The sequence below is a fragment of the Toxoplasma gondii genome, chromosome XI (assembly GCF_000006565.2).
Source record: "Toxoplasma gondii ME49 chromosome XI, whole genome shotgun sequence".
Lineage (NCBI taxonomy): Eukaryota > Apicomplexa > Conoidasida > Eucoccidiorida > Sarcocystidae > Toxoplasma > Toxoplasma gondii.
In genome coordinates this window covers 5,219,694-5,243,639 of record NC_031479.1, presented here as the reverse complement: position 1 = coordinate 5,243,639, position 23,946 = coordinate 5,219,694, and the positions used below count along the sequence as shown (strand labels likewise).

The following is a 23,946-nucleotide window of genomic DNA, read 5'->3' as shown; positions in this document are numbered from 1 at the left end:
GTAGCCTAGGAACACTAACCAAGCAAATATTGGAGGCAATGCAGATAAGACCCCTGCTCCGGAGATGGGGTGTCGGCACCGCAGAGGCAGTCAAGCTTTCTGCCTCTCCCGTTATCCTCCTCATTAAATGTATCTGGACAAAGTGCTGCTGTGCCTTAAGCCGTTTCTGGAGGGCCTGTTGCTGCGACAGTAGTTTTCATCCACATCTGGGCAGACACATTTGAGATGAATTACTCAGTTGGACAGTCAAGGACAACAGTGAGCGAGGGAAGGTTGTGTTCAAGCTTTTTGACCGGAGGTTACATGTGGAGCATTTTTTCCGTTAAGATTAGGGAACGGTAGGCTCCGCTTTCTTCTTGCATGAGAGATTCATGGTGGCCTTCCTGCACGACGACACCTCTTTCCAGAACGTATATTCTGTCGCAGGCCTTGGCTGTTTCCAGACTGCAGTGCGAGCATACACAACATAGGCACCCCTCTGATGGACGATTATTACAGTTCACCGATAGGCAGACTGAGCCATGCTACAGAGAATAGGTTGTGGATACTCCTTCGCTTCAGGACACACCTGTAAGACACCACAATGGCTGAGGCATTTCAGACACGTTCATGTGCTCAAAACATCCACCTCGAAAAAACGGTTTCCGTTTCACCAGCTTCGCAGTGGAAATCACCGCAGCTTAGGGCATTAATATGCATACGACTTCACTTGACCAGTGACTGTTAAGAAAATTCGAGATTATTTTAGAATACGAATTCAAGTTACGTCCACAAAATATCTCTGCCAAGCCACGTCTACAGGGGTGTCATTTTGTCACCCTTACGCTTACGTTTTCGGTGGCCTCACAAAATGCGTTGGCCAAATCCTGAACTAATAACTGTGACATGAGCGCTTGAACATACCTCCGGACTGTGACCAAAATCGTAACTTGTCCCCTGAGGGCCTGCAGCACATCCTGTAACGTAGTATCTCCTCCTGCAGCTCCCATCTGTTTTAGTGGATCATCAACGAGTAGGATACGCGGTTGTCGGTTAAGAATGCGGGCAAGCGCCAGTCTGACAAGGAAAAATACCGAACGGTACACTCAGTGCAGGTGCAGCAGCCACAGAACCGCCTTCCACAGGTTGCTTCGCGAAGGAAATTACCCGGGGGTACACAGAAGCCATGGCCCTGATAGACGTTAAAGGCACACAAGAAAGCATTTGATGGCCGCAATGGCTCTGTTCTCGAGAAAGTCTAATCCGCCGATCGACAAGTAGCACACTTTTCCCTGGCCGTTTTTGATTGCACTTGCATATGTCACAAAACTGCTAGTCCGTATTTGATAGAACGAACGATAGCTTTACATGGACAAAGTACTGTTGGTGGTCGAATCACAGTAACGACGATCAACTGTTGTCAGGCTCGACTTGCTGAAGCATTGCAACTGTCACTGCGCTAAGACGACAGATGCGGGCGCCTTGTTGCAAGCAATGAACCACGCTGAACAAAACGCCCAACTGAACCTGGTACAGAGGGCAGCAGAGACGCAAGAGAATAGAGACTTGCCACAGGAAACTGTGCCAAGAACAGTGTCAAGGATTCTGATGTAGGCTTGCGGCTGGCAAGAGGAAAGGAGCATGCTGCCACAGCCGTACCTCACTCGCTGGCCGCAGCTCAGTTTATTGCCTTTTTCGCCCACTTCGGTATCGTAACCTGCAGGGAACTGTAAAAACAGCTGGAGAAGAGCTTGCCTCCTACTATGTAATCCTGCTCTACTACATTACATACTTGTGGTCCAACAAGGTTCCGCCCATGATCAGTGAAGAAGTACGCCTGCTATTATCTAGTGCAGCGCTCGACACATCTTGAGGTGCCATTTAAATTGCTACAGTTGCCCACGGCGGCGTAATCTTCCACATAACTATTCTACGCTCCCATGCAACCACTGCTTACAGTTTCAGTGAATCTGAGTTTTTTCGCTCGCATACAGACTTCGTTGCTGTAGCAGGGCAGAGGAGCCGGGTTTCCCACTCCATAGTACAAGTTGTCCTGCACTGTGCCTGACATGATATCTGGGTCCTGCCAAAGAACCCCAACTTGTCTGCGCATATACACAGCCTCAAGACAAAGTCGGACACCAATCCATTTTGGCAAGCGTCGGCTGCTGACATTGCCACGCCCGTGCGTGTTATGAGCGCCCCCCCAAGTGGTGGTAGCCATCAAAGAACGTAGTTGAATCGCAAGCGAATTGACACGCTTAATGATCATAGACCACAGAACATATAGGCCTACGAGGCTCTACTCTACAGACCCCGATGTAGCCTCTAGCACGTAACTTCGGAGCAACTCAAGAAGGCTGGCTTCAGAGGCTCCTCGGTTACGGTCCCGGTCTGGGCCCTCAAGGCATTACGATGCCAGCAGTTTTAATCTGGTGCGCCAGACATTCGAGGACGATTATTTGATTAATTGGCGCTCCCGACAGTCCATGCCACGATGCTGTGTCAACTACACTGAAGGCATGAACTGCTTCAAGGGCTAAGACGCAACAACCGTTAATAGGCAGTGAATGCCACCGTGGGTTGGTGCTACCGACTGCAACAGCAGTGTGATTATGGAACGGTCTGGAGTAGTTAAGATATGATATTGGGGGGACAGCGGCTGTGTAAACAGTAGTTTATTGAGGTTGCAGTGACAATACCTTCTCAACCACATGGGATCCAGATACCGAACATCTCGACCATCTAAAAAAACCGCGCCTTGATCAGCATGAACGAGGCCGTCGATTAATCGCAGCAGTGTCGTCTTGCCGCTTCCACTGGCACCTGCCACTCCAACGAACTGTAAAGAAGTCAGACACCACATGTTAATAATCCAGCTTCTGGTCTATCCGTTACGAGGAAAGCCAACGCCCCTGAACTACGCTCGTGTTGACCTTCAAGATCACTTGGCGCTCCCTGTTGATGAAAGTAAAAGTCGAGATGTCCGTAACTTAAACTTTTGTTTGAAGCTGTTATTTCTGTCCGGGAGGCCCATCACCGGTACAGCCCCTTATAGGGATCTACAGCTAGTCTGTGAGCGTGGTTGAGGCTTTAGGGAATGTAAATGCCCGCAAGAAATATCACGATTTACTTTGCACTCCCGCAACAGTTTTCGTCTCTCGTGCAGACGTACCTCCTTTGGTAAGACGTGAATGTTAACACCATTGAGGACAGGAATTGCAGGTCTCCCAGGATAACGGAATACCACGTTGCAGAAGAGTATCTCCCCTTGAACTTCAAAGTAGTCCACGTCGGTATGAACATAACAAGCTCGCCACTCTCCCATGGGTTTCTGGTCATTGACTTTGGTCTCCATAGGGCTGACCTCCGTGTCTGGTTGTGTAGCTGCTAGCATCGGCTCCATTTGTTCCTTCAAGGCCCGTGAGTATGGCATCAAACGAGGAAGGTAGTACCCGCTTTCAGGTTTAATACCGATCAGGGAGATAACATATTGAGCTGCTCCGAAGGCTTCCATGAAAGTAGAATACACGTTTCCTACGCTACTGAACGCGGATGCAAGCTGCTGTTGATACAGCATACAGGTAACCAATGTGCCCACCGGCACCCTGTTCTGCTTCACCAACCGTTCTCCCACAATTAGGAGCACAACTGTGCAGAATTGTGGCACCGCCGTTATCAATAACTGGTTGCAGCTGTTGAGCAGCGCTTTCTGTTTCTCTATACAGAAATAGCGTTTTGATCGTTCACCAAAACGCTGCAGCTCTCGGAGCTCGCCTGTGTGGACCTTTGTTGAAAGTATGCTGCGCATCCAATATCACATGTGTGCGACCTTCCCATCAAATTGCCGCATGTTGATGAAACATGCTGTTGATGCAACTACACCACAATATGTTGGCACCGACGAAAAGTGACTTTGCCGGAAGTTCCTTCCTCTCGAAGTGATGATGATAATGTATACTATATAGCTGCTTCGTCGACAACAGAGGACAATAGGGCGAAATAGGAAAAGATGGGGAGGGATCTGTTTTTGGAAGATTTGCCAGTGAGGGGAAGAATGATTCACAGGAACAACTAATATCGCAAATCTGCATTTTGAAGGCAAGTATGGTAAACAAAAAACACTTGCCGATAGTAGTCTTGGGTTAAACATGCGTTGCTTACTTCGACAGAACGTCATGTACCACCTTGTTGGAGTCAGCGAGGCATGTCTGCGCCAACGTCGAGAGCCGCTGAGTACGCATGCCAACCTGGTGGACTCCCCAGAAGAAAACAGGAAGACTAAAGCAGACGACAAGCACTAGCTCCTTGCTCATTCCGGCCATGAACACCAAAATGCCTGTCAGTAGCAGACACAAACAACAACTGAAGCCACATATTCTCGTTATCGACCGCCATTTCCTGGGTCTACCCGTAGGGGTCACCTTGAACGCTGGAGGTACCCTGATTGCACACACATGCCCCGGTGTCAACGATGTTGATAATTTGCGGCCTATGCAAGAAGATATTGAAGGTATTTACAACTGCAGTCGAATCCACTTTAGGAGGGCGACTCCACTGAGTCGAGACAAAGACACGGACAATGAATAAGCTCCCTCTGGGTTTCATATGATCCACAATCACACCTTGAAAAGATTGAATGGGGCCGTAGAAGTGAGCTCTCTTGTTATTGGCATTCTCCTTCTAGTTCATCCAAACCAAATCAGTTCCAATACCACTTATGCAGTTATAACAGGACGATCCGCCAGATAGGGCAGTTTTTCTCTGTTGGTGTAAGAGCGAGCCTGAAAGCACTAGTTACCAGCAATCTGCATGAGTGACCTGAGGAATACGTTCAGGTTCATCAAGAAAATGTCGCAGACTTTCGAGCAGTCGACACAGAGCCTCGCTGACAACCCGCCGGGAGCATGCTGCTGAAAAAAATTCATGTCTGCCATGAGAAGACGAGAGAAAAGACGTTGTTGCAAGCGCAGCTTGGATTTAACCAGAGCCAGATGTAGCAAGCCCGCTCTCAGTCCATTTAGCAACACGTGAATCGCTGCTGCCAGTACAAGACAAATGATGGCGTGCTTGACTTCCATTTGACTTTCCGTATCCACCACAGTACCCACAAAATGGGGAATGCAAACCTGCGAGGTAGGGAAACACAAACATGCAAATCTCCTCTGATCATGACAGAGCCGCGCGTTGCTTTCGCTCTGGTGCACATATTATAGCGGATTAAGAACAGTTCATGAATTTGTTGGTAAGGGTTTTTGATTCCGACACTGATCACTAGAAAAGGAGAGCAGAAACAGTGCACCTTGGTCGACAGTGTTTACGATGACCTTCTCCCCTGATATGGTGACTGCTATCAAACATATCCCATCTGCAAATAAATGAAAGATGCTCAACTGCCTTGAAGTTGTCAGACAAACAAAGCAACACGATTTCTTGCAGTTCCATTAGATAAAACAGGCGTGGCTGCCTCACAAGCGGCGGGATGGGCCCTGATGCTTAAAAAACAACCACACGGTCGCGGCCTCAAAGACTGCATCATTGTATACTTAGCCTGCACGAGGAAATCGGCTGGATTCACACGTTTTTCCCAGCTGCACCAGCTCATCTCAGTGGCTCGGTCACAGTGTTCCAGAGAACGAGCGTTTTTTTGCATACCACTCTACTTACGTGCGCCGCAGCGGCAAGCACCATACACAGTGCTGCCGTCGCCATTAAATGCCGATCAGGTCCCGTAAAGTACCACAATTTTTTCGCCAATCTGATCTGATGCCATAGCGTCGGCGTAGGTAAAGTATCAGGGTCTGGTAGTTGTGGATACGTATATCCGGCAGGTGTCTGAAATGACGGATCTCCTGGGAAGAGCATTGCTCTTTGTGCGGTTGTGTGTGATTCCCATGTGTCGTCTTCCCATTCACAAAACCACCCCACCCCTGTGCCGCAGTCGCCTCCAGAGTCGACCGAGTCTTCAGAACTTGGTGGCCAACTGGTCCAGCTTATACTACAGCGGCTGGGAGAGTGTGGCAGGCAAAGGGCAGGTAGGTGTTGTTGTTGGTATCCTCTTACGCGTATTTCTGTCAGGCGAAAACACGAAGACTGTCCGTGAGTACTACTGAGGCTGTCTCGAATACAGACACCGTCCTCGCAGGTTCCATCCTCATGAGAAACGGCATTACCTTCATATCTTGGGCTGTCACCGGCACCTTTCGAACCTAAAGGCAACGAACAAGAAACAAGTATTATCATCCCTTGTCATTTTGGTGACATATGGTCAGTGTTGCTGACGCGGTTGCCCCAGACGCGACGCGTGTGTGCTGTTATCTATCATTCGTTATCATCTCATGGCATTTTGTCGCGTCTCTCGTCTCTACGCAGCCTCAACGAAGGAGTTTGGAAGCCCAAAAGAGCAGCAATCGAGAGCAAGTAGCCGGTGACCGATTTCGTGAACACTAGACTCCCCAAGACATGTGTGACGGAAACAGGCAGCTTTGGGAGGAACAAAGTGTCAGCTAGAGCGGAATTTAGCATGTACTACTTCCTCCTGGAGGAGATGAAGCGTAGCCGGGGGTCCCGTACTGACAGACGCTGGGTAATCCCTAGTCCACTAAGTAAGGCTCGTAGCTCGCGTCGTCGTGGCAAAAAATGTTTTTTCTAGTGAGATCGTTTTGTATAGAAACTCATTGGCACTGCATTTCCACGACGTGCGTCGGATACTACGGCTTTCGAAACCACGATCGACGTCCGCGTTTGGCGGCACATTCCCACGGGTCGCATCTGCAGCCTCAGCTTTCTTACCGACAGTCGAACCGGGAACCCCATCAACGGGGCTCGCTTGAGATTCAAGTAAAACATGGGGCTGAGAGGCGGAAGACGAGGCGGGACAACCTCTACGTCGTTCTGTGCTCTTATTCCATTTAGTGCTAATGCCATCTCGTAGAACTAATGCATGAGGTGAACCGCATTCAGACCTGAGAGAGCTAACCCTGGAACAGGACCCATCTGACTCTTGCAGTTCTGCGAAGAGTGTCACATTGGCTGTAGTCGGGACTTCACGGTAGCAGCCCGTGCCGTGTTCGGATTCTGAGGCGGAAACAGTTGACAACGATTTGCCGCCTGGTACGTTAGGCCGTGCAAATGGTTCTGGATGGCCGTGTTGCAACGGCTCGAGACAGCTCGGATCTTCAGAGGAAACACTGGTATCAAGTGAATCGCCTGAAAGAAAAGCTTCGTTGATGGACCCTGTACCTTCATTTTCTCGGCTGTTCAGAGGCACACGTCGACAGAAGGAACTGCTCGGGGGACGACAGAGCAGTGTGCCTGGTGACCTCGATTCCATTGAAGCACAGCAGAGAGCGGCAATCGAGCGGAGTTCATGCTACATAACCCTTCAGCCTCAGGGGTTTTCTGCGTCGCAGATCAAAAGGATTGCGAATTTTCGATTGAGACAAAACTCGCCGGTGGCGCCAACCGCGCTGCGCGAGTGCTGTCCTGGAGACAAAGGCTAAACACAGTCTCTGGCGTAGCTGCACTGTACACGGCTACACATGAATTATAACCGAATAGGCCGTTCAACAAACCCTACACCCAATTCTCAGCACAGGTTTTTATCAAGCCACGCAAACACGCGGATCACACACTAGCGTGCAGGGAGGGTTGGCGAAGTGGACTGTCGCTTGCACCTGCGTAGTGGAAAGCGAAGGCATTTCTGTGGGAGCTCCTCCTTCCAGAAAGATAGGAGACAGTGTTCTGTTGGACGTGACCAACCGCAGACACAAAAGTAAACCGTGCAAAGTGCTGTCAAGATACGCAGCAATCGTGGCTAAGATCATGACCCTGTGCTAACCCCCTAGAGTAAAAGAACAGGAAAGCTTTAGGCGATGCCGACAAACGTAGAATCAGAGACCTCGTCAAACCACTTGTTCCAACTGCAGGATTTCCACTTGTGTGCGTGGGTTCGCTGTCGTGTGCTTTGTATGTACTGATTGTGCGCAACTGGGGCTCGGGGAGCCCGGGCACGAGACAGCACCACAGGGTGGGGGGAATTTTGGATCGTTGCACCGCGCCCCCCAGTGCAGAGTAAAACTCGCTGACGGAAGTTCATGATTCTGGACAGCATGACACCTGTACACTTTAGCAGCTAAGTTCCCCCGTAAAGTTGTTCCCGATGGATAGTGACCAGGTGAAAATAAAGCGGTTGGTCAGCACCCGCATGTCGACCTCTGCCGCCCTTCGAGACGTGCATGGCTCCAGTTTCTTGCTTCTTTGTTTTCTCTTCAGCGCCTCGTTTTGCGTTTTGAGCCAACCACCACTAGCTCTGTAACGACGTATTCGGTGTGATAATAGTGCGTGCCGGCAATGTTCGTAATGAACTTCCACTCGTTGGGCACGTCATTTCTTGCCGTTTGCCGTGTTTTCAGTGCCACACACCGTATGCTTCATGGCGAACGCCATTAGCGTTCTGGGAACTCTCATACTGCAGGTCGTGCAAGTTGCAGATGAAGACAGCGCAACTTCGACACGTTAGCCTCTCGATTGCAAAAAGTCTCGCAATACGCTTGACAAACTCGTCCGACTCTCCTCCTACACCGAACATGCTTTTTGTCTGCGCCAGTCTCAACATGACTGCGCTGCTCCAGATAGAAGTTTCAGACAGTGCGCGCTTAAGAGGGGACTGACCGCGGCAGCGCGCGGATACTTCTGTACTAAAACAACATCCTAATCTGAACCAACGGACACGCCCAGTCGTCTTCGCGGCTCATACGAAGGCGGCAGTAAGAGTAAAAATGACTCGGCAAGCGGACTCACGTGTGCAGAGTCAGAACACCCTGCTTGTAAACCGTCAACGCCTACCAATACTAGAGATTTAACCTACTGAGACCGCTAGAACTTTACTATACAGCCGCTCATTTCATCGATTCGGGAGAGACACCGTTTGACTGAAAGGGAAGTGCTGCGCACCGTGTGCAGGTCAGGCCATGAAGCGCAGGAGCAACTGGACAGTCGATGCCGGGGTGTTATGTTCTACTGTGTCTCAAAAGTACATCCTTCTTGCGTCAAATAAAGGAGCTGAGTTGTCCAGATTCACTTTGTCGAAAGCTACCTCCCTTGAATGGTGCACGGTGTGCGCTCCTCCGACGACGGCGCGTGTCTGCTCCCACAACCGCCGCCCAACGGTGTTTCGCGTCGCAGTGTTCCGCGTTACAGCGTCATGGACAGCGGGTTCCTTAACAACACTGTCTTCGCCCGGTACACTTGGCTTTTCAGCGGCATACCGCGCTGCAGTTCATTTATGGTTGGGATATACAGAGAAGGCGATATTAAGAACTTGGTGTGTGGTTGCTTGCACATTATAGCGAACCTTCCATTGAGTGGCGCAAAGTTTTCGCCTGTAGTCACGAACCCTCCAACAGGCGTCGCTGTCACGTGGGCACGCACAAGTGTGAGCTGCCAAATTTCCGATTGTGTTTCTTTATTCGGCTCTCGTTTTCTTTTTGTTAATCGCCATGGTATTCACTTTGCCCCCGCTCCCCTACGCGCATGACGCGCTTGCTCCCCATATCAGCTCGGAGACACTTCAGTTCCATCATGGCAAACACCATGCAGGCTACGTGGCTAAGCTGAATGGTGAGGGCACATCGAAAGTAATCTAGACAAAATGTTTCGTCGTCTGTAGACTTGCAGGATCTCTCACGTGTGTACTGTTTTTTGTTAGTATCAAAATAGATGGTTGCCTTCCTCCCGAGAGGCGAACGTCGCTTTTTTCTGCCACTGAATGAAATGCACGCGCTCGAAACTATTACTGCCGCAGGAGAGGTTCGAAATGATACGATGCGCCCTTAAACCCCATCTCACTCACGCGTTGGAGATACGGAACCCAGAACCAGCTTACATCTTGGGAAACTGTGCAAACTGTGGTGGTGACGCTGTGGGATCGTCTGCGTGCAGGCTTCATTGAAGGAACCGCTTTCGCGGGAAAGACTCTAGAAGGTATGTCCCGACGACGTTTTGCGATCAGGTCTCAGACACGGAAGGAGATCTTTCGGCGTAGCTAGATTATATGACATGCAGGAGGTGACGAAGGGTGAAGGTCTTTTAACTGTAGAGCTGTCCTTTATCGCGTTCAAAGACATCTTTCTCTGGCTCCAACAGTTTGTGTGCTGTGTGTGTGCATGTGTGACGATCGGCTCAGAGGTGATCCGTACGTCTACTGGAGCCATTTTCAATAATGCGGCTCAAGTGTGGAATCATACATTCTACTTCAGCAGCATGAAGCCACCAATGTCTGGTGGTGGTGGAGAACCTACTGGGAGACTTCTCGACGAAATCAAGAAGGAATTCACATCTGTTGAGAACTTTAAGGACGAGTTTTCGAAGGTTGCCGCTGGCCACTTTGGCTCAGGTTGGGCATGGCTTGTTTGGGACAAACAAGGCAAGAAGGTCGGCATTGAGCAAACTCATGATGCGGGCACCCCGATAACGGAGCCGATGAAGGTGCCGCTCCTTTGCTGTGATGTATGGGAGCATGCCTACTACCTTGACAGAAAGAACGACAGGCCAGCGTACATCAAAGGTAGGCACCATCCAGGAGATGCCGGTGCTCAGCATGACGTAAAGCAGGAATGGGGAGTCCAGCTGTGCTTCACTCTGCTCGTCCTCTCCATCGACCTTACTATATGGGCCACTCTTGTAGAGATTGCCACCCGCACGAAAACTCCGACGTTCCAAGACCTCGCGATCACATATGTGTGTTAACCGCAACGTGCACGCATTCCAGTCTCGGCTCACCGCGGCGTTCAACCGTCAAGTAAAAAGTGCGACTGTTGCATTCGTGAACTCATTCGTCGACCGGATAGCTACCATTCGACTTTCCCGAAATCAAAGACGCTACTCGTAGGTATCCGTTTGAGTGGAAGCACGTTAGCCTCCACCCTTGTCTGTGAAGAAGACGTTTTGCTGTCTTCGTCACTTACTTGAAGACTATTGAAACCTGTTTAATCCGGATGGAAGTGGAAGATGAGACGGCAGTACTTCAGATGCCAGGGAATTTTTTCTGATTTCTTCACACCAGGGCCTGCCTTGGTTCTATTTTTTTGGTGATGAAACTTGGACTTCATTATATGTGAGCATGTTATTGTGATATGTGTGCAGCATGGTGGAATGTTGTAAACTGGGACTTCGCCAGCAAGAACTTGGAGAATGCCTTGAAATGAAGTGATATGATCAAACGGGAATCTGCGAATGTTTACGTGCTTCGCACTCAACCAGAATACCCTGGTCTTTCGAAGCAGCCGCGCTTTCTGTTGTAGGTGTGAACAGGTTGCGTGGCTGATTCTTCATGAAATGTCAGAGCTGCGGCTGTGTGTTTAGAAACACGGTTTTTGTGACAGTGCGCAGCAATTTTGTACTGCGTGTCAAGCGTTCCTTCGTTTCGGACTAAGCAATAAGCCATGGTGCCTGAGAGAACTGTTCATGCAGGTCACTTTCTGTGGTCGGCCTGGTAGTGCATCGATGTGAAGGAGTCGGCTGTAGCCGCAACTCCAGCATCGTTGGCGCTGCACCCCTCGCATGGGATTTCGCAACAAGCTTCTTAAATGTACAGAGACAATGGTACAATAAGCTAATAGCCACGTGAAGTTTGTGTCCGCCTACGTCGGTGGATGCCTTGGAACTTTGTCACAGGAAGCTGACAGTCTCCCAAAACAGTTTACGGAAGAAACGTTGAGCTACCGTCTCCGTCAAATGGAACAAATACGGAGCCCTGAAGCTTTGGGACCGCTTTTCAGAACCGTAGCCATGTTTGAAGCTGCTACCAAGTTTGCAAACCGAAGTCAGGGATGACTCTCAGCTCCTTTTTCACAACCCTGGTACAACTTGAGACTGACAACAACTAGAAATGCAAAACGAGGCAAGAGATGATTGTTAGAAACATACACAGGAGATGCCGCCTTCGATGCAGGGTGAGTAATACTGCACAGATGAACTGTTTGGACGTCCTGTGGAGTGTACCGGAATCGAGTAACGGACCCTCTCATGCCACGCGTCGTACAGAAAAGTGGCTGAGCCCATCCTCCGTCTAACCTGTGCCCTTCTTTTACCATCGCTGTGTTACTATGTCATGAGGTCTTGGTTCCACCATGCGGCAATCACAACATAGATAAACGGAACTAAACTCGCTCATGCTTTTTCGACATTGCAACCGACTAGCAGGCTGCATCTTCCTCAAGTTACTAAACACGGGCTTAATGTATAGTTGTTGCCACACTTGGTCCACTCGAGGTTGCGAAGAGCACAAATTCCACAGGCTAAGCCTTCTGACGTTGCCAGACGCACTGCATGAATTGTATTGAGAAACAGCCTCAGTCCTTAATCACTCAGCTGCAATTTGCTTGTGGTTTGGGTTATACATACCGTGACTGATAATACTCTATATGAGTATTAAACTTCGTGCCAAGTGAGGCCGGTGTCCGCACTATGCCACTGAGAGAGCTTGCAGCTGTTGGCCGATTCATGCGTGCGAGCTACGGGTGTTTTCCTGGTGAACGTCCTTTGCCAGCGGTAGGCAAGAGGTGAAGCCTGCAATAACTAATCAACTACATCAAATAAGCAAATCAGAAAACTCTCCGAGCCATTGAGAGATTCACTTCTTTTCAAGTCACTTGATTCTCAAGTCTGCCGAAATGCTACCCGTTGAAAAAATTATGACGGGATCAGCCCTTACTTGGTTGTCTTCGCAAAGACTGAATACAAGAACGGACAATGTCGTCGCCATAGAGCTCGATCTTTCTTGCCACGAGCACTGGCCCAAGTATCACTTCCGCCGGCGGCAGCTCCACTGAGCTTCCTAATGCGACGGCCTGCAAAATTGCCACCCAGCTTCCAGAGGCACTCCAGCTCTCTGGGCTCTTACGCATGTTATCTTTTTCTATGCGTATGAAAGATCCCACACCTTTTTCTTCGTTGCGATCTTCTGCCTCTCCGTGGGTCTCATGAGTGGCGTCCGGTTGTTCACAGCAGAGGCGAAAACAAAGCCGTTCGATTTCGTTGTTTCCCAGAACACACGATGCGTAAACACCTTTCTGGCGACCCATATTCAACGCAAACTGCTCGAGAGTGGTTCGTATGACTCCTGCGTACTCCGAGCAGCTACTGGATTGTAAGTCATTTCTCTTCAGCGAGCCACCACAATCTCCGTCTTCGGTCTCCTCCCTGTCCCGTTTACGACCTGTTTGTGGCAACAAACTCGTCGAATGACTTTTTGACCACGTAACAGGACCGCAGTCGGTCCAGCTGGTTAACAAACCAGGACTTCCAGCCAAGATGCGGGTGTCAATATCACGAAATACCTCGTCGACACTCTGCGATTGTAATTGGCAGAGGCACCGTCGAGCTTTTGGGTTGAGCTGCAGGTAAGAATTAGTGCTATATGGCGTGTGAGCGAACGTTTCCGAAAGGTAGTCAAGACATATTGCATTGATCAAGATAGCCTGAAGGACGTCGGCATCTGCCGGGAACGAGGGAGATCCGAAGTCTTTGCGCTTCAATTTTTTCTTCCACTCAGTTTGTAACTGCAGCAGGGTCATCTTTCCAGCGTCAGCCTGTTTTTCTTTCTTGTCAGCATCTTCAAGCACGCGAAGCATGATTCCGACTGCCTCCCGTAGAGAGCCTACGTCGACATCTCCAGCGTCAGGCTGGCTTCGTCCTGTTCCTACGGGAACTGTCTTCACCGCTGCCTTGTGTTTCGATATCTCACACTGGTCACACATTCTTTCGCAAGAAACAGCGGCGTCTCCAAAGTGTGCGCAGATGGCTTCTCTCCGGCAGCGCCGACCACTCCAAGTGCCACTTCTGAGCGGCTCGAGGCCCGAACAGAAGCGGACCATTTCGTAGAGCAGTCGCAGCCCAGAAGGTTCCCAGTAAACCATCACAGACTGCCTGCTGACATCGGACGGACGATAGAGCAAAAGGCAGTGGGCCGGGCTTCCATCCCGTCCGGCCCTTCCAGTTTCTTGGTAGTAGTTGTCTAATGACTTTGGCAGGGAGTGGTGGACAACGAATCGTACGTCCGCTTTGTTGATGCCCATGCCAAAAGCAACGGTCGCGACGACGACAGAGATGTATCCTGTTGACCACTGTCTGTGGATCTGCGTATACATACGTAACACACACAGATTGTGGCCCTGTGAGCTGCCGATAGAGCCTGATATAAAGAAAACCACGAAACAAGCGGACTCGTCGTGTGTACGCTCATTACTGATCCTGAGGCCCTCTTAATTCAGAAGTGATGGCATCCACAGTAGCTTGAACATCGACTGCTAATGTCATCGCCGACTTTCCGCAGAGTGCACTTGCCGCCTTCAAACTCTGACGTGTCACTGGCACGTAACAGGGATTTTTGTTAGGAAGAGGTAGCCTCAAGTCGTCCACCATCCACTGCCGTCACAAGTACGATCCGCTGTTGTTGAGTTCGTTCTTTCCCGTTGTGACCCGTAAAGAAATATTCAGTGGAATGAGAAAATACAGAAGTTGAACACTCGCACCAAGGCATAAAGACCGACGGGTGGGCCACATAACGGTGGTAGAATTTGCATCAGCGCTGCGCCACACACCGCCATAGAGGAAAAGCTTTGTTAACTCATGTTTTCGGAAAAAATTTGGAGCGACCCCTACCTCGAGACGACTGTTGGCATCGAGGTCACCATGGTAGAAGGCGCACGATATGCGGAAGTCGCGTTTCAGCGCCACACAGAGCGTTTCTGCCTCTTTTCGCGAAAGGCAGTAGAGGATTCCTGACTGTCCGTTGAAGGCCTTGATGAAGTCCGCAATGAGCCGAATTTGCTCCTCGCTTGTCTTTGGTTTGTGGACGACGTGGTAGAACAGATTCGCCCGGTTTGTGTGTGATCGAAACACTCGGCTATACGGTATATGCAACATTTTTTTAATGTCATCTACGACTGGAGGCGTTGCTGTCGCGGTGAGTGCCAACAAAGGCACCCGTGGGAACTGTGTCTTCAGCAAAATCAGCTGCCGATAATCCTGTCGAAAGGAGTGCCCCCACTGCAGTGAGGAATCCAGAAAAACATGCCAGAACGGAAGCTGTCTCGATGGCTGCCACGCAGTCACAAACACACCGTGGCGTTGTCTACCGGCATGGTTGCTAGACTCACTTTCCATCAAAAACCACGTACCTACAGCGCCTGGCAGGACCCCTTCAGTGAATGCCGTGAAACTTTCCAACAGCGGCAAACGCGTCAATTTTAACCCGCTCTCGTCCTAGTACGACAGAAATCACTGGAGGATGGGACTGCTCACACGACAAGCTGCAGAGCGACGAGAAGTCGATGTTTGTGTGTTTGCAGACGGTCGAAGTGGCTGGACAAACAATTGTGATCAGAGGACTCAACAAGGCCCACAACAGAGACAGTGGGAGCACAGAAAGGTTCATTGCTACAATTTTTCCTCGTTTAGCCACTAGAATAGTCAACTCTGAAGAAGTAAGAACGAACCTGGTGTTGTAGATGCCGGAGTATTTGCTTTCACGAAGCAAACGTAAACTCTTACTTGAGATGCGCAGTGGGCTTCGTCAACGACAATCAAACCAAGGTTTTTTGCCGCGTGAATTTTCTCCAGCTGAGACATCAGCTTCTTGCTCTTGGCTATTCGCTCCGGAGTCACGTATACGAACACAGCCCCTAGATTCTCTGAAGACCGATCAGGTGAGACGGCGCTCCGATTCTCTGTTTTCTGCCCCTTCTGTGACTGGGACGCAGCAGCCTTTCCCTCCAGCCGCTTCAGCACTCTACTTGCTTCGTCTTTTTCGTCCTTCGAACTCGTTGCTGACAAGTAAAACGCGTGGAGCCTCAGTGCCCGCAAAGCGGCAACCTGCACGACAGAAAGCCAAGAGACTCGCTTTGCACGAACTCGGCGTTATATCAGAATCCTCTAGGTGCCCGCTCATTTGAATGGATTGCAAGGGCAGCAAAAAAGCTCTTCCGTCAATTGAGTTGTTCGTTCCACGTCAGTTGATTCATGATAGAGGACATATCGTGGTGCATGCAGAAGACAGTTCCGCGAAGTCTACCCAGTTCCTTTTCGTGCGAACGCATGCTTATGCTTTCCCTCGAAGACCCGAGAAAGCTGGATTTATTATTCTCCCGTCCACAAAGTCAAGCATTCATTAGGGTCGTTAAGCGAAAATGTTGACCAGTGAACAAAAACGTTTTTCTTTGGAAAGACTGGTAGCTGAGGGCGTTCAAAAAAACCCACCTGGTCGGCCATGAGAGACAGCAGGGGAGAAACAATGAGCGTCAGGCGGCTGGCAGCGCCATCAATCAGAGCGGGTAGTTGGAAGCAGAGACTTTTCCCTCCTCCTGTTGGCATGATAAGAAGGGCGTCATGAGACGAGAGAATCGTGTTCATCACTTCCCTCTGATTGAACCGAAAATCTCGGATTCCAAAGAACCGAAGCGCGGCCGTTTCCAGTGCAGATGTCCACGGAAAGTCTCGCGAAGACCAGTCTGGCTCGAGAGAAGTCTGTTTCTCAGAATCGGAGGTACACCGTGCTGTACTACCAAGACGATTTCGCTTGAGCTGCGCTGTTAGGTCCGCCTCTTCTTCCCTCAGTTGCATACGCTCTGTCTTGAGCATGGCAATTTGGGCCTCCACGTCTTCGAGCCGCTGGCTGACCTCTCGGAGACGTTCCTTGATCGCTACTCCATGATCTGCTCGCGCAGAATCGGCGACTATCGCGTCTTCTCTAATTTGGTCTTCGGCCAGAGAAGCTTTCGCTTGGTCGGCCCCCTCGCCAGCGGAAGCAGCGCGTTGTTCTTCCACTGCTGCCGACCCCCTGGAGCTGGTATCATCTTCAATTATGATACAGTCGGGGTCAACAAGAGACAAACCTGCAGATCCTATTCTCTCCATATAGTAAACTACCCTCTGAAGCAAACTGGGTCCCCGGATGCACGCTTTTATATGTATATATACATATATATATTACATCGGTCCGCTATGTATGTGTCGTTTTAAAAACGGGGTCCAGTCAAATTCGAGTATGTATGTCCGCACATATGCGGTGGTACGTACATGTTGATATAAACATGTTCAGATTGAAACAGGGAAGCATGCTGATGTAAGTATGTCTTCTCGTTATCTTCCTATACTCTGGAAACACACACAGAGGCCGGGCATAAATAAATGAAAGCCAATGCAGCTTTGGAGAAGCGAAGTAAATTCAGATATGTGCATATGGTCCGTAAGCACAATTCGAGCTTCAGAAGGCGACGAAAGAGCGAGACTAGCCCCCAAAACTCTCACCAAAAAAATGTGCATGCGCTGGTGCCTGTAACACGCAAATCACAGAAGCCCTACAAAGAGGCTGGCATGCCACTGAAACGGATGAGGCTTCCCATAGTGCTAAAATTTACGCGACCGATGTTCCAGAAAAGAAATTCCGGCACGTTTTAGTCAACAGTTTCAGAGGGAAGGGGAACACGCGCAACCAATCAGACCCGCCGTTCTTTGCATGCTGCAGGCGCCGTTGAAGCACAGGGCGACTGACGAGGAAAACGAATTCAGTATACAGCCCCCCGATTCTTTCGGCTCCATATGAAAAATTCGCCTCTGGCCTTGAACAATACGAAGTCTGGGGTAACACGGTCGTATTCCTCTTGCTGTCTTCGCGCTAAGCATCGGTTCGCTGATGTACCCGTGATAGATGGACACGGATTGCATGCCTCTCGTTGCACGCGAGCCAACCGACAGCAGGGACTGAAGAAAGACTGTCGTAGCGATGCGGCTGGAGCAGGAGACATCACTGCCATTACAGCAGGTGGCCTTGTACGAGCCGATGGGCAGGAGGAGAAGTTGGTCATGAACGGAAACGAGGGAATTCTTTACAACAGTAAATAGTCTTCGATGAGACGCATGCGCTACATTGCAATGGTGAATACACATCTTATGGCACACGAAGACAAACAAGCATACGAGTTTGTCCATTGGTCAGCACCGAAAAAGTGCATCATAGGACAATGAAGCAAAATGCCTGCATTCGACGGTTTTTATCGTCCGTAATTTGAGGCAAAAACTTTTAACGGGCGCACGTTGCAGGTGATGTGCAAGAAATTGACTACTGGTATGCGCCTCGCGTGCCGCTCCCTTCCGCTCGATTGTTATCTTCCCTGCCATTCCCTACAACATTGCCCTTCGTTTCTCTCTTGTATTCTTCTTGAGGCTGTTGGTGGCTGGTTCTGCTAGTCTTAGAAGCCCGATTCAAAAACGAAGGCAGTGATACAAGATTGAACCTTCCGGTGACGGAAGTCGAATGCGGTCCAGTGGTATCCACTGGGGATGGTATTCAGTGAAGAAATGAATGCCTCTCTACGTTATGGCACGTCATGGTTGGATGTCGGGTTTCAAGACTTGACATCGATTTCGGCAGTGACTGAGAGCAGCCTCTCCCTTCGTCTCCAACCCTAGTAGCTATCTAGAAGACACGCCTGGGAAAGCATACCGGTGTGGATGTTCGGAAGGCAGGCAACGAGTTTCTTTACCAGGTGGATGGACTAGAGCGTTTTCTAGCGCCGCCAGCATCTCAACCATAATGGCATGCGAAACACCCGGCGGAGTAGACATTTTGCCAGTAGCGTTTATCATCTCTGGTGCCGGGGCTCATCAAGGCCATGCGCTTGCCACGGCGAAGCAGAATACGTGCAAAACGCCTGGTCGTTTTTTGCTCAACTGAAGTGACGGTCAGCACCAGGGGTCCATTAGTTGTCTGCCTCTCCTCAGGATGCGGCGGCAGCTGTTTCCGAAGAAGTCATAATGCTTAGTTGTACCAGTCGGGTACAACTGTATTGCTCAAATGAGACTAGCAAGTTCTGCGCCACCAAAAACGGAGTATTCGCATTCGCCTGACATGTGGCTGTACGTGGTAACATCGAAAGACTTTGCATGTTTGTGCCTGTACGCCATATAACCAGCGAGTCTTGTAGATGGAGGTGAGCTCCATAGAATGCGCACCCAGCCATACATTGTCGTGTGTACAACTGTTACACAACAGAGCACAGCCCTTGCTCAGACCAATGTGCTGGCAGGGAACTGACAGATACAGGAGGCCCGGCAGCATCCTTAGACAAGGAAAGGGCATCGACGAGTCCTTTTCGCGAAAAGCCACCAAACTCGTGACCAGATCACTTTTTCATTTCGCTCCATCTGGTCCACACACGAAGACGCAAACATCAGATCAGAATAGCTCAAACTCTCAGTCATCCAGAGCTGGTACGGCAACGTTCATTAGACTAAGGAAGCCTAGCGCAGTTTTGGGGCGGTTGCCCTCCAATGAACACGAAATTTCTCAAGTGGGTAATGCAGCACAAGGTAGCCTTTTAGGCAACTGACGTCAGATATGGTGTGTCTCTTACGTAGCGGCTTCACATGAGCTGCCAACTTCGTCAACTACTTTTTCGCAGTTGGGACAAGAGTAGGAACCACGCCGCTATCGGATGCGTGCCACCCTACGCAGAATGCCTCCCTGCAAGACAGCTCGGGTTCTTAACGTCATACGCAATTATTTGGGTGGGGGTTGAAATAGACTAAACGAGGCATTTCTTCACAGATAACAATGCAGGCGGAGTGTGGGCTTCCCCAACAGCTGTCATGCTCTTGTGTGCTGTCTGATTGTTTCTGTCACTCATCAGAGAACGACACCGTTTTGAGGCGAAACTGCCATAACTTTGTTTGATCATTCATATGTCATATGAACATACTGTGTTGTCGCCAATCACATTTCCCTCTTGGCTTCGACAAACTGTTAACAGAATCTGATTAATGATTGAGGGGCTGTGTCGAGGCACGCGAAACTAACCATGACGACCATCAAAAGTCTCCTCACACAAAGACATGCTTAGATAAACATACAGTGACAGCCCGACATTCTTCACTGTTCGACTCATGGTGTCAGCTTTCCAGCGTGTTTCCTGTGCTTCCTCTTGTGCACAGAAATAAATGAGCTCTTCCCACTTCCTTGAGTGTCTGTCTGAAAATGACAGTTTTATTTGCGCATATATCGCTTTCGCTGATAGTAAGTGTCCGCTTACCTCTGCCGTCTGCTCCTCAGCTACTGCTCTTTCTGTCTGCAACTGTGCCGTCTCCACCTGAGAGGGAGCTTCCACTTCCTTTACGGCTGCTGCCACTCCGTCTAACTGTATATCCGCGGTGGCCTGGTGTACCTTCCTCTGTCAGAAACTCATGATAAGACAACCTGTGAGGTGCCAGGTCCGTTAAATACTTACCTCAGCTTCAGCATCTTGTGTACGAAATTTAGGTAGCGCCGACTGACGAAATACATTTCCTCGCGTTACGTGACTCGGTCTGTGCAGCTATCACCCGACGCACCTGTATCTGTTGCACTTCTCTCTTCACAAAATCCTGTGTCGAATCTTTGGAATAAGTGCCGTGTTGATTCACTGGCAAAACAAACCTCACCAGCTCGGCCTCTACGCTTTTGCTTAGTTTGTGCGCCTTTTCAATCGCGACTTCCTTGGTCTTCAGCAGTTGCTCGTCTAACTGGGCGGCTTTTTGCTCGGATTTCGTATGAGCTTCGCACAGAGCAGCTAGTTCCTTTTCGAGGGCTTGGACTTCCTGTACACACCTGGCTTCGATAGCGTAGGCAGATGCATTCACATTTGAAAGCGTACCGCCTCGGCAACCTCGGCATCCTTTTTGGCCTTAGCCTCCACAGCTTTGGAAACCAGTCGCTCTGCCTGCTGTTGTGTCACAAGCTTCGCTATTGCATTCTTGATGCGTACAGTGTTCGCGGAATCTCTTGTCTCGACCAGGTTTTTGAGAGTTTTTGCTAAAGTAGCGAGATGTCAGAACGCATTCCCTGGTCATGCGCAAACACGTCCCCACCGAGTTCTTTTTCAGCTTCCGCCTAGATGCAGCGCAACTGATGGAGAGAATGCCTTCCGCAGACAGAAGATTGTCTCACTTGAGTTTTGGAAGCATCCGATGCAACAGCACAGCAGCCTGCTCCATCTGCGGCGTTTGTGACCGGCTTAGCTTCCTCAAGTGGCACAGGAGGGACGTAGTCGGTCCTGCCAGTCTCTGCCCCTTGGCCTGCTACGAAGAGTAACCAGAAGGACAAAACACCTAGGAAATCAATCAAAAATATGGTGGTCTTCATTATAACAAAATTTCTGTCCACGTTTGACGGCGTTTTGGAGGCTGACTTTTACAGTTGCCTGCGCGCGCGCAGAACGCATCGGTGTCTGCCAGAGTAGTGTACATGCGCAGTGTAGCGACACAACACGGTTGTGCGTTGCTTTCAGTACCGTTCTACGTATTTGATATGGGGACTTACCACTATTTTATTTCTAATCGTTTTGGATTCGTGCGATTCTGTTTCTGTTCCGTTGACAACCTCGTTTATGCTTCTAGCTATATCCTCAAGTCTTGTCGCAGTTAGCTGTACCATGTCTTGTCTCCACCAGCGAGAAATGGGATGGTAACTGCTCGAAATATGCATTGAAGAAGATCGATTCTTCAGAGATGAGATCTTCTTCGGCTGATGAGAGTAAGTCTGGTGCTCCTCTTCTCGGTGACCAGCAAGATGTTGAAAATGGCGCTGCTGCTGCCGAGGATCCAGCGCAGCCAGCGCAAAGGAGGAAGCGATTCACGTGCCAGGAATTATTCTGGTGCCCGGAAACAGGCTACCAACCAGGTGGCCGATCAGCTGTTTTGTCGACGTATACATACGCCGCAGTCCATGGTGCCACTGACCAACTGTTGCCAGCCAGTTTCAAGTCGCTTGAGATTGACCTGAGACTTTCTCCAGTGGGACTAGGTACAGCATCGTCGTGCTCCCGTATAGCGCACGCCATAGCATGCCCACTCTGGGGTTTAGCAATTGACTGCTGCGGTCGTCGTCGAATGTTTGCATCTACTGCTCTTGGATGGGGGTTGGCCAGTGCTCTGTTTTTCTTTGTTTGGATGCCATGGCAAGTGATGCCGCTCATGTGCTTCACTGGCCTGTTCATGGCAGCCATGGGGCCCCTTTCCCAAAAGGTTTTGTCTGAAGAAGTTCCCGCCGAGAGTCGTGGAACGAGCTTCGGAACGATGCACTTCTTCCAGTCCTTGGGGCGAATCATATCTTTGCAGGCCGCAACTTCTGTCTCTGGCTTGTTTATTCTTGGCGCTGAAGGGTGGAGATACGCTTTCGCCATGTGTGGACTGGTATCTATAGTCATGGCTATCTGCCTGGGCCTGCGAGTACCAGATTCTGCAGAACAGAAGAGACTTCAAAAATCTTCTGGAGTCAAATGGTTTTCGCCAAAGGAGCTTTTGTACGTTTTGTGGAACGGAAGCTTTTGGTCAATGCTCCTCGTGGTAAGTCGTTCAAGTGGTCAATCCGCATACAGTTTTTAGTTGTGCTCTGCATACTATAACGACTGCCTCGAAAACGCGTGCAGTGTGTATTGTTTAATGTTTCTGCAGGGAATCCTAAATGGCATACCTCGGTCTGCTCTAAATTTCTGCACAATGTGGTTCCAATACTGCGGCATCACAGACTGGTGGTCTTCGTTCATCGTATCCGCCAGCTGGATCGCAGCGATGTTCGTTGCACCATTTGTTGGGTGCTTGGGCGATTATGCTTCGCGTCTTTCTCGTGACCACGGTCGACCACTTGTGGCGCAGATTTCCCTCATTCTTCGCTCCGGGCTTATGGCCATCTTGTTGACCTGCATCCCACTACAACCATCGTCGTTTTGGATTTTCCTGGTACTATCGGTCCTTATCGGCTTCCTCGCAGGGTGGCCAGGCGTAGGGGTGAACAGGCCGATATTATCAGAAATAGTAAAACCCCAGCACCGAGCGACGGTTTTTGCGTTAGTAAGCACGATACCGATTTTGCACACTTTGCTCCCGGAGTTTCGATCTAGTTCACCAAGCGGCAAGACAGCACCTCGTTTACACACAACTGAGCGCTAGCCAATCGACTGAATGACTAGTTGTTGTGCTTCGCAGGTGTCGACATGCGAAGGAATTGGAGCTGCGCTTCTTGGGGCACCGCTGGTCGGTTTTCTGAGTCAGACGGTCTTCGGGTATATCAGTGTGGATCACTCGCACAAGCTCGTTGCGTTGACTGACCTTCAGCGTCAGAGCAACGCTAGGGCCTTGTCCAGAGCAATGCTTTGCATGACCGTTGGGCCGTGGATTGCGAATGTGCTGGTCTACTGCATTCTCCACAAGACGTACAGAAAAGATAGACAGCTGCAAACTGTATTCGAAGGTGAGTCCTACAACAGCCGTCCTCGGGGCGAAAACGCTGCTTTTTGTTTAGTCGTAAAGCTATTTGTGAGCACGATCAAGTAGCCGTGTCGGGTTCTTTGTATGTCTGCAGATGCTCCAGCGAATGCCGAAAACAGGATTGATGCGGCCCAGCAGGATGTTTCGTGTGGAGACAACCGACCACAACGATATAAAAGTGCGCTATCGTAGTATTTCACGTATGGTCAGCCCATGTTAGTGTTCAATTCTTGGCGCATTGCTTCCACTTGCCGTCTCCCGGTGAAATTGATGCGAACTAAGGGACCATGCAGCATGCACATATGCGGTGAAACTGCGACAGCTGGTTGCTGGTTCCTGTTTTCCGCATCTTTAATCCGTTTTCAGTGCGTACTGCGGAGCAACGTTAAACGAAGAGCAAAGACGAGCAACGGTGACGAAAAAAACGTGGATATTCATTATCTCTGTCAATCCCTTTTGTAAATAGAGAGAAGAGTCACATTCGTGCATTGGTTCAGAGTTGAACCCTTGCACTTCCCGTGGCGCAGGAACCTACAGTGTGCAGCGTTCGTCCTTAACCGTATAAACACAGAAAAGTGCTTCCGAAGGTGCTATACAGCTTACGCAACAATCCACCAAAAATGTAACGAGGCAGATATTTTCACGAACCAAGAGAAGGGAACTCCG

The 23,946-nt window shown here is 49.9% G+C and overlaps 5 protein-coding genes across 5 annotated transcripts; 2 read left to right on the top strand and 3 right to left on the bottom strand.

Moving 5' to 3' along the window:
- Nucleotides 1–299: 299 nt before the first annotated feature.
- On the bottom strand, nucleotides 300–6,975 carry TGME49_316320 (ABC transporter transmembrane region domain-containing protein; the record flags this gene model as incomplete). Its single annotated transcript, XM_018782902.1, has 11 exons — nucleotides 300–444; nucleotides 904–1,056; nucleotides 1,639–1,706; nucleotides 1,937–2,084; nucleotides 2,682–2,821; nucleotides 3,155–3,782; nucleotides 4,144–4,318; nucleotides 4,781–5,108; nucleotides 5,647–6,188; nucleotides 6,772–6,807; nucleotides 6,945–6,975. 11 exons carry the CDS (start codon nucleotides 6,973–6,975, stop codon nucleotides 300–302), a joined length of 2,394 nt encoding a protein of 797 aa, XP_018635292.1.
- Nucleotides 6,976–8,120: 1,145 nt separating this feature from the next.
- Nucleotides 8,121–11,686, top strand: SOD (superoxide dismutase). Its single transcript, XM_002364757.2, has 4 exons — nucleotides 8,121–9,600; nucleotides 9,922–9,963; nucleotides 10,166–10,546; nucleotides 11,125–11,686. The coding sequence occupies exons 1-4, from the start codon at nucleotides 9,480–9,482 to the stop codon at nucleotides 11,184–11,186; spliced, it is 606 nt and encodes a 201-aa protein (XP_002364798.1). The 5' UTR covers nucleotides 8,121–9,479; the 3' UTR covers nucleotides 11,187–11,686.
- Nucleotides 11,687–12,507: 821 nt separating this feature from the next.
- Nucleotides 12,508–17,562, bottom strand: TGME49_316300 (ATP-dependent DNA helicase, RecQ family protein). Its single transcript, XM_002364756.2, has 4 exons — nucleotides 16,240–17,562; nucleotides 15,535–15,855; nucleotides 14,644–15,030; nucleotides 12,508–14,117 (listed from the first exon to the last, which is right to left on the bottom strand). The coding sequence occupies exons 1-4, from the start codon at nucleotides 16,894–16,896 to the stop codon at nucleotides 12,684–12,686; spliced, it is 2,799 nt and encodes a 932-aa protein (XP_002364797.1). The 5' UTR covers nucleotides 16,897–17,562; the 3' UTR covers nucleotides 12,508–12,683.
- A 2,055-nt stretch (nucleotides 17,563–19,617) lies between these two features.
- TGME49_316290 (hypothetical protein) lies at nucleotides 19,618–21,939 on the bottom strand. The gene is made up of 8 exons (XM_002364755.2): nucleotides 20,963–21,939; nucleotides 20,884–20,905; nucleotides 20,670–20,827; nucleotides 20,458–20,613; nucleotides 20,368–20,400; nucleotides 20,265–20,306; nucleotides 20,070–20,207; nucleotides 19,618–20,008 (listed from the first exon to the last, which is right to left on the bottom strand). Exons 1-8 carry the CDS (start codon nucleotides 21,155–21,157, stop codon nucleotides 19,922–19,924), a joined length of 831 nt encoding a protein of 276 aa, XP_002364796.1. The 5' UTR covers nucleotides 21,158–21,939; the 3' UTR covers nucleotides 19,618–19,921.
- TGME49_316280 (transporter, major facilitator family protein) lies at nucleotides 21,363–23,726 on the top strand. The gene is made up of 4 exons (XM_018782901.1): nucleotides 21,363–22,359; nucleotides 22,468–22,863; nucleotides 22,999–23,263; nucleotides 23,375–23,726. Exons 1-4 carry the CDS (start codon nucleotides 21,523–21,525, stop codon nucleotides 23,470–23,472), a joined length of 1,596 nt encoding a protein of 531 aa, XP_018635293.1. The 5' UTR covers nucleotides 21,363–21,522; the 3' UTR covers nucleotides 23,473–23,726.
- The last annotated feature ends 220 nt before the right edge of the window (nucleotides 23,727–23,946 follow it).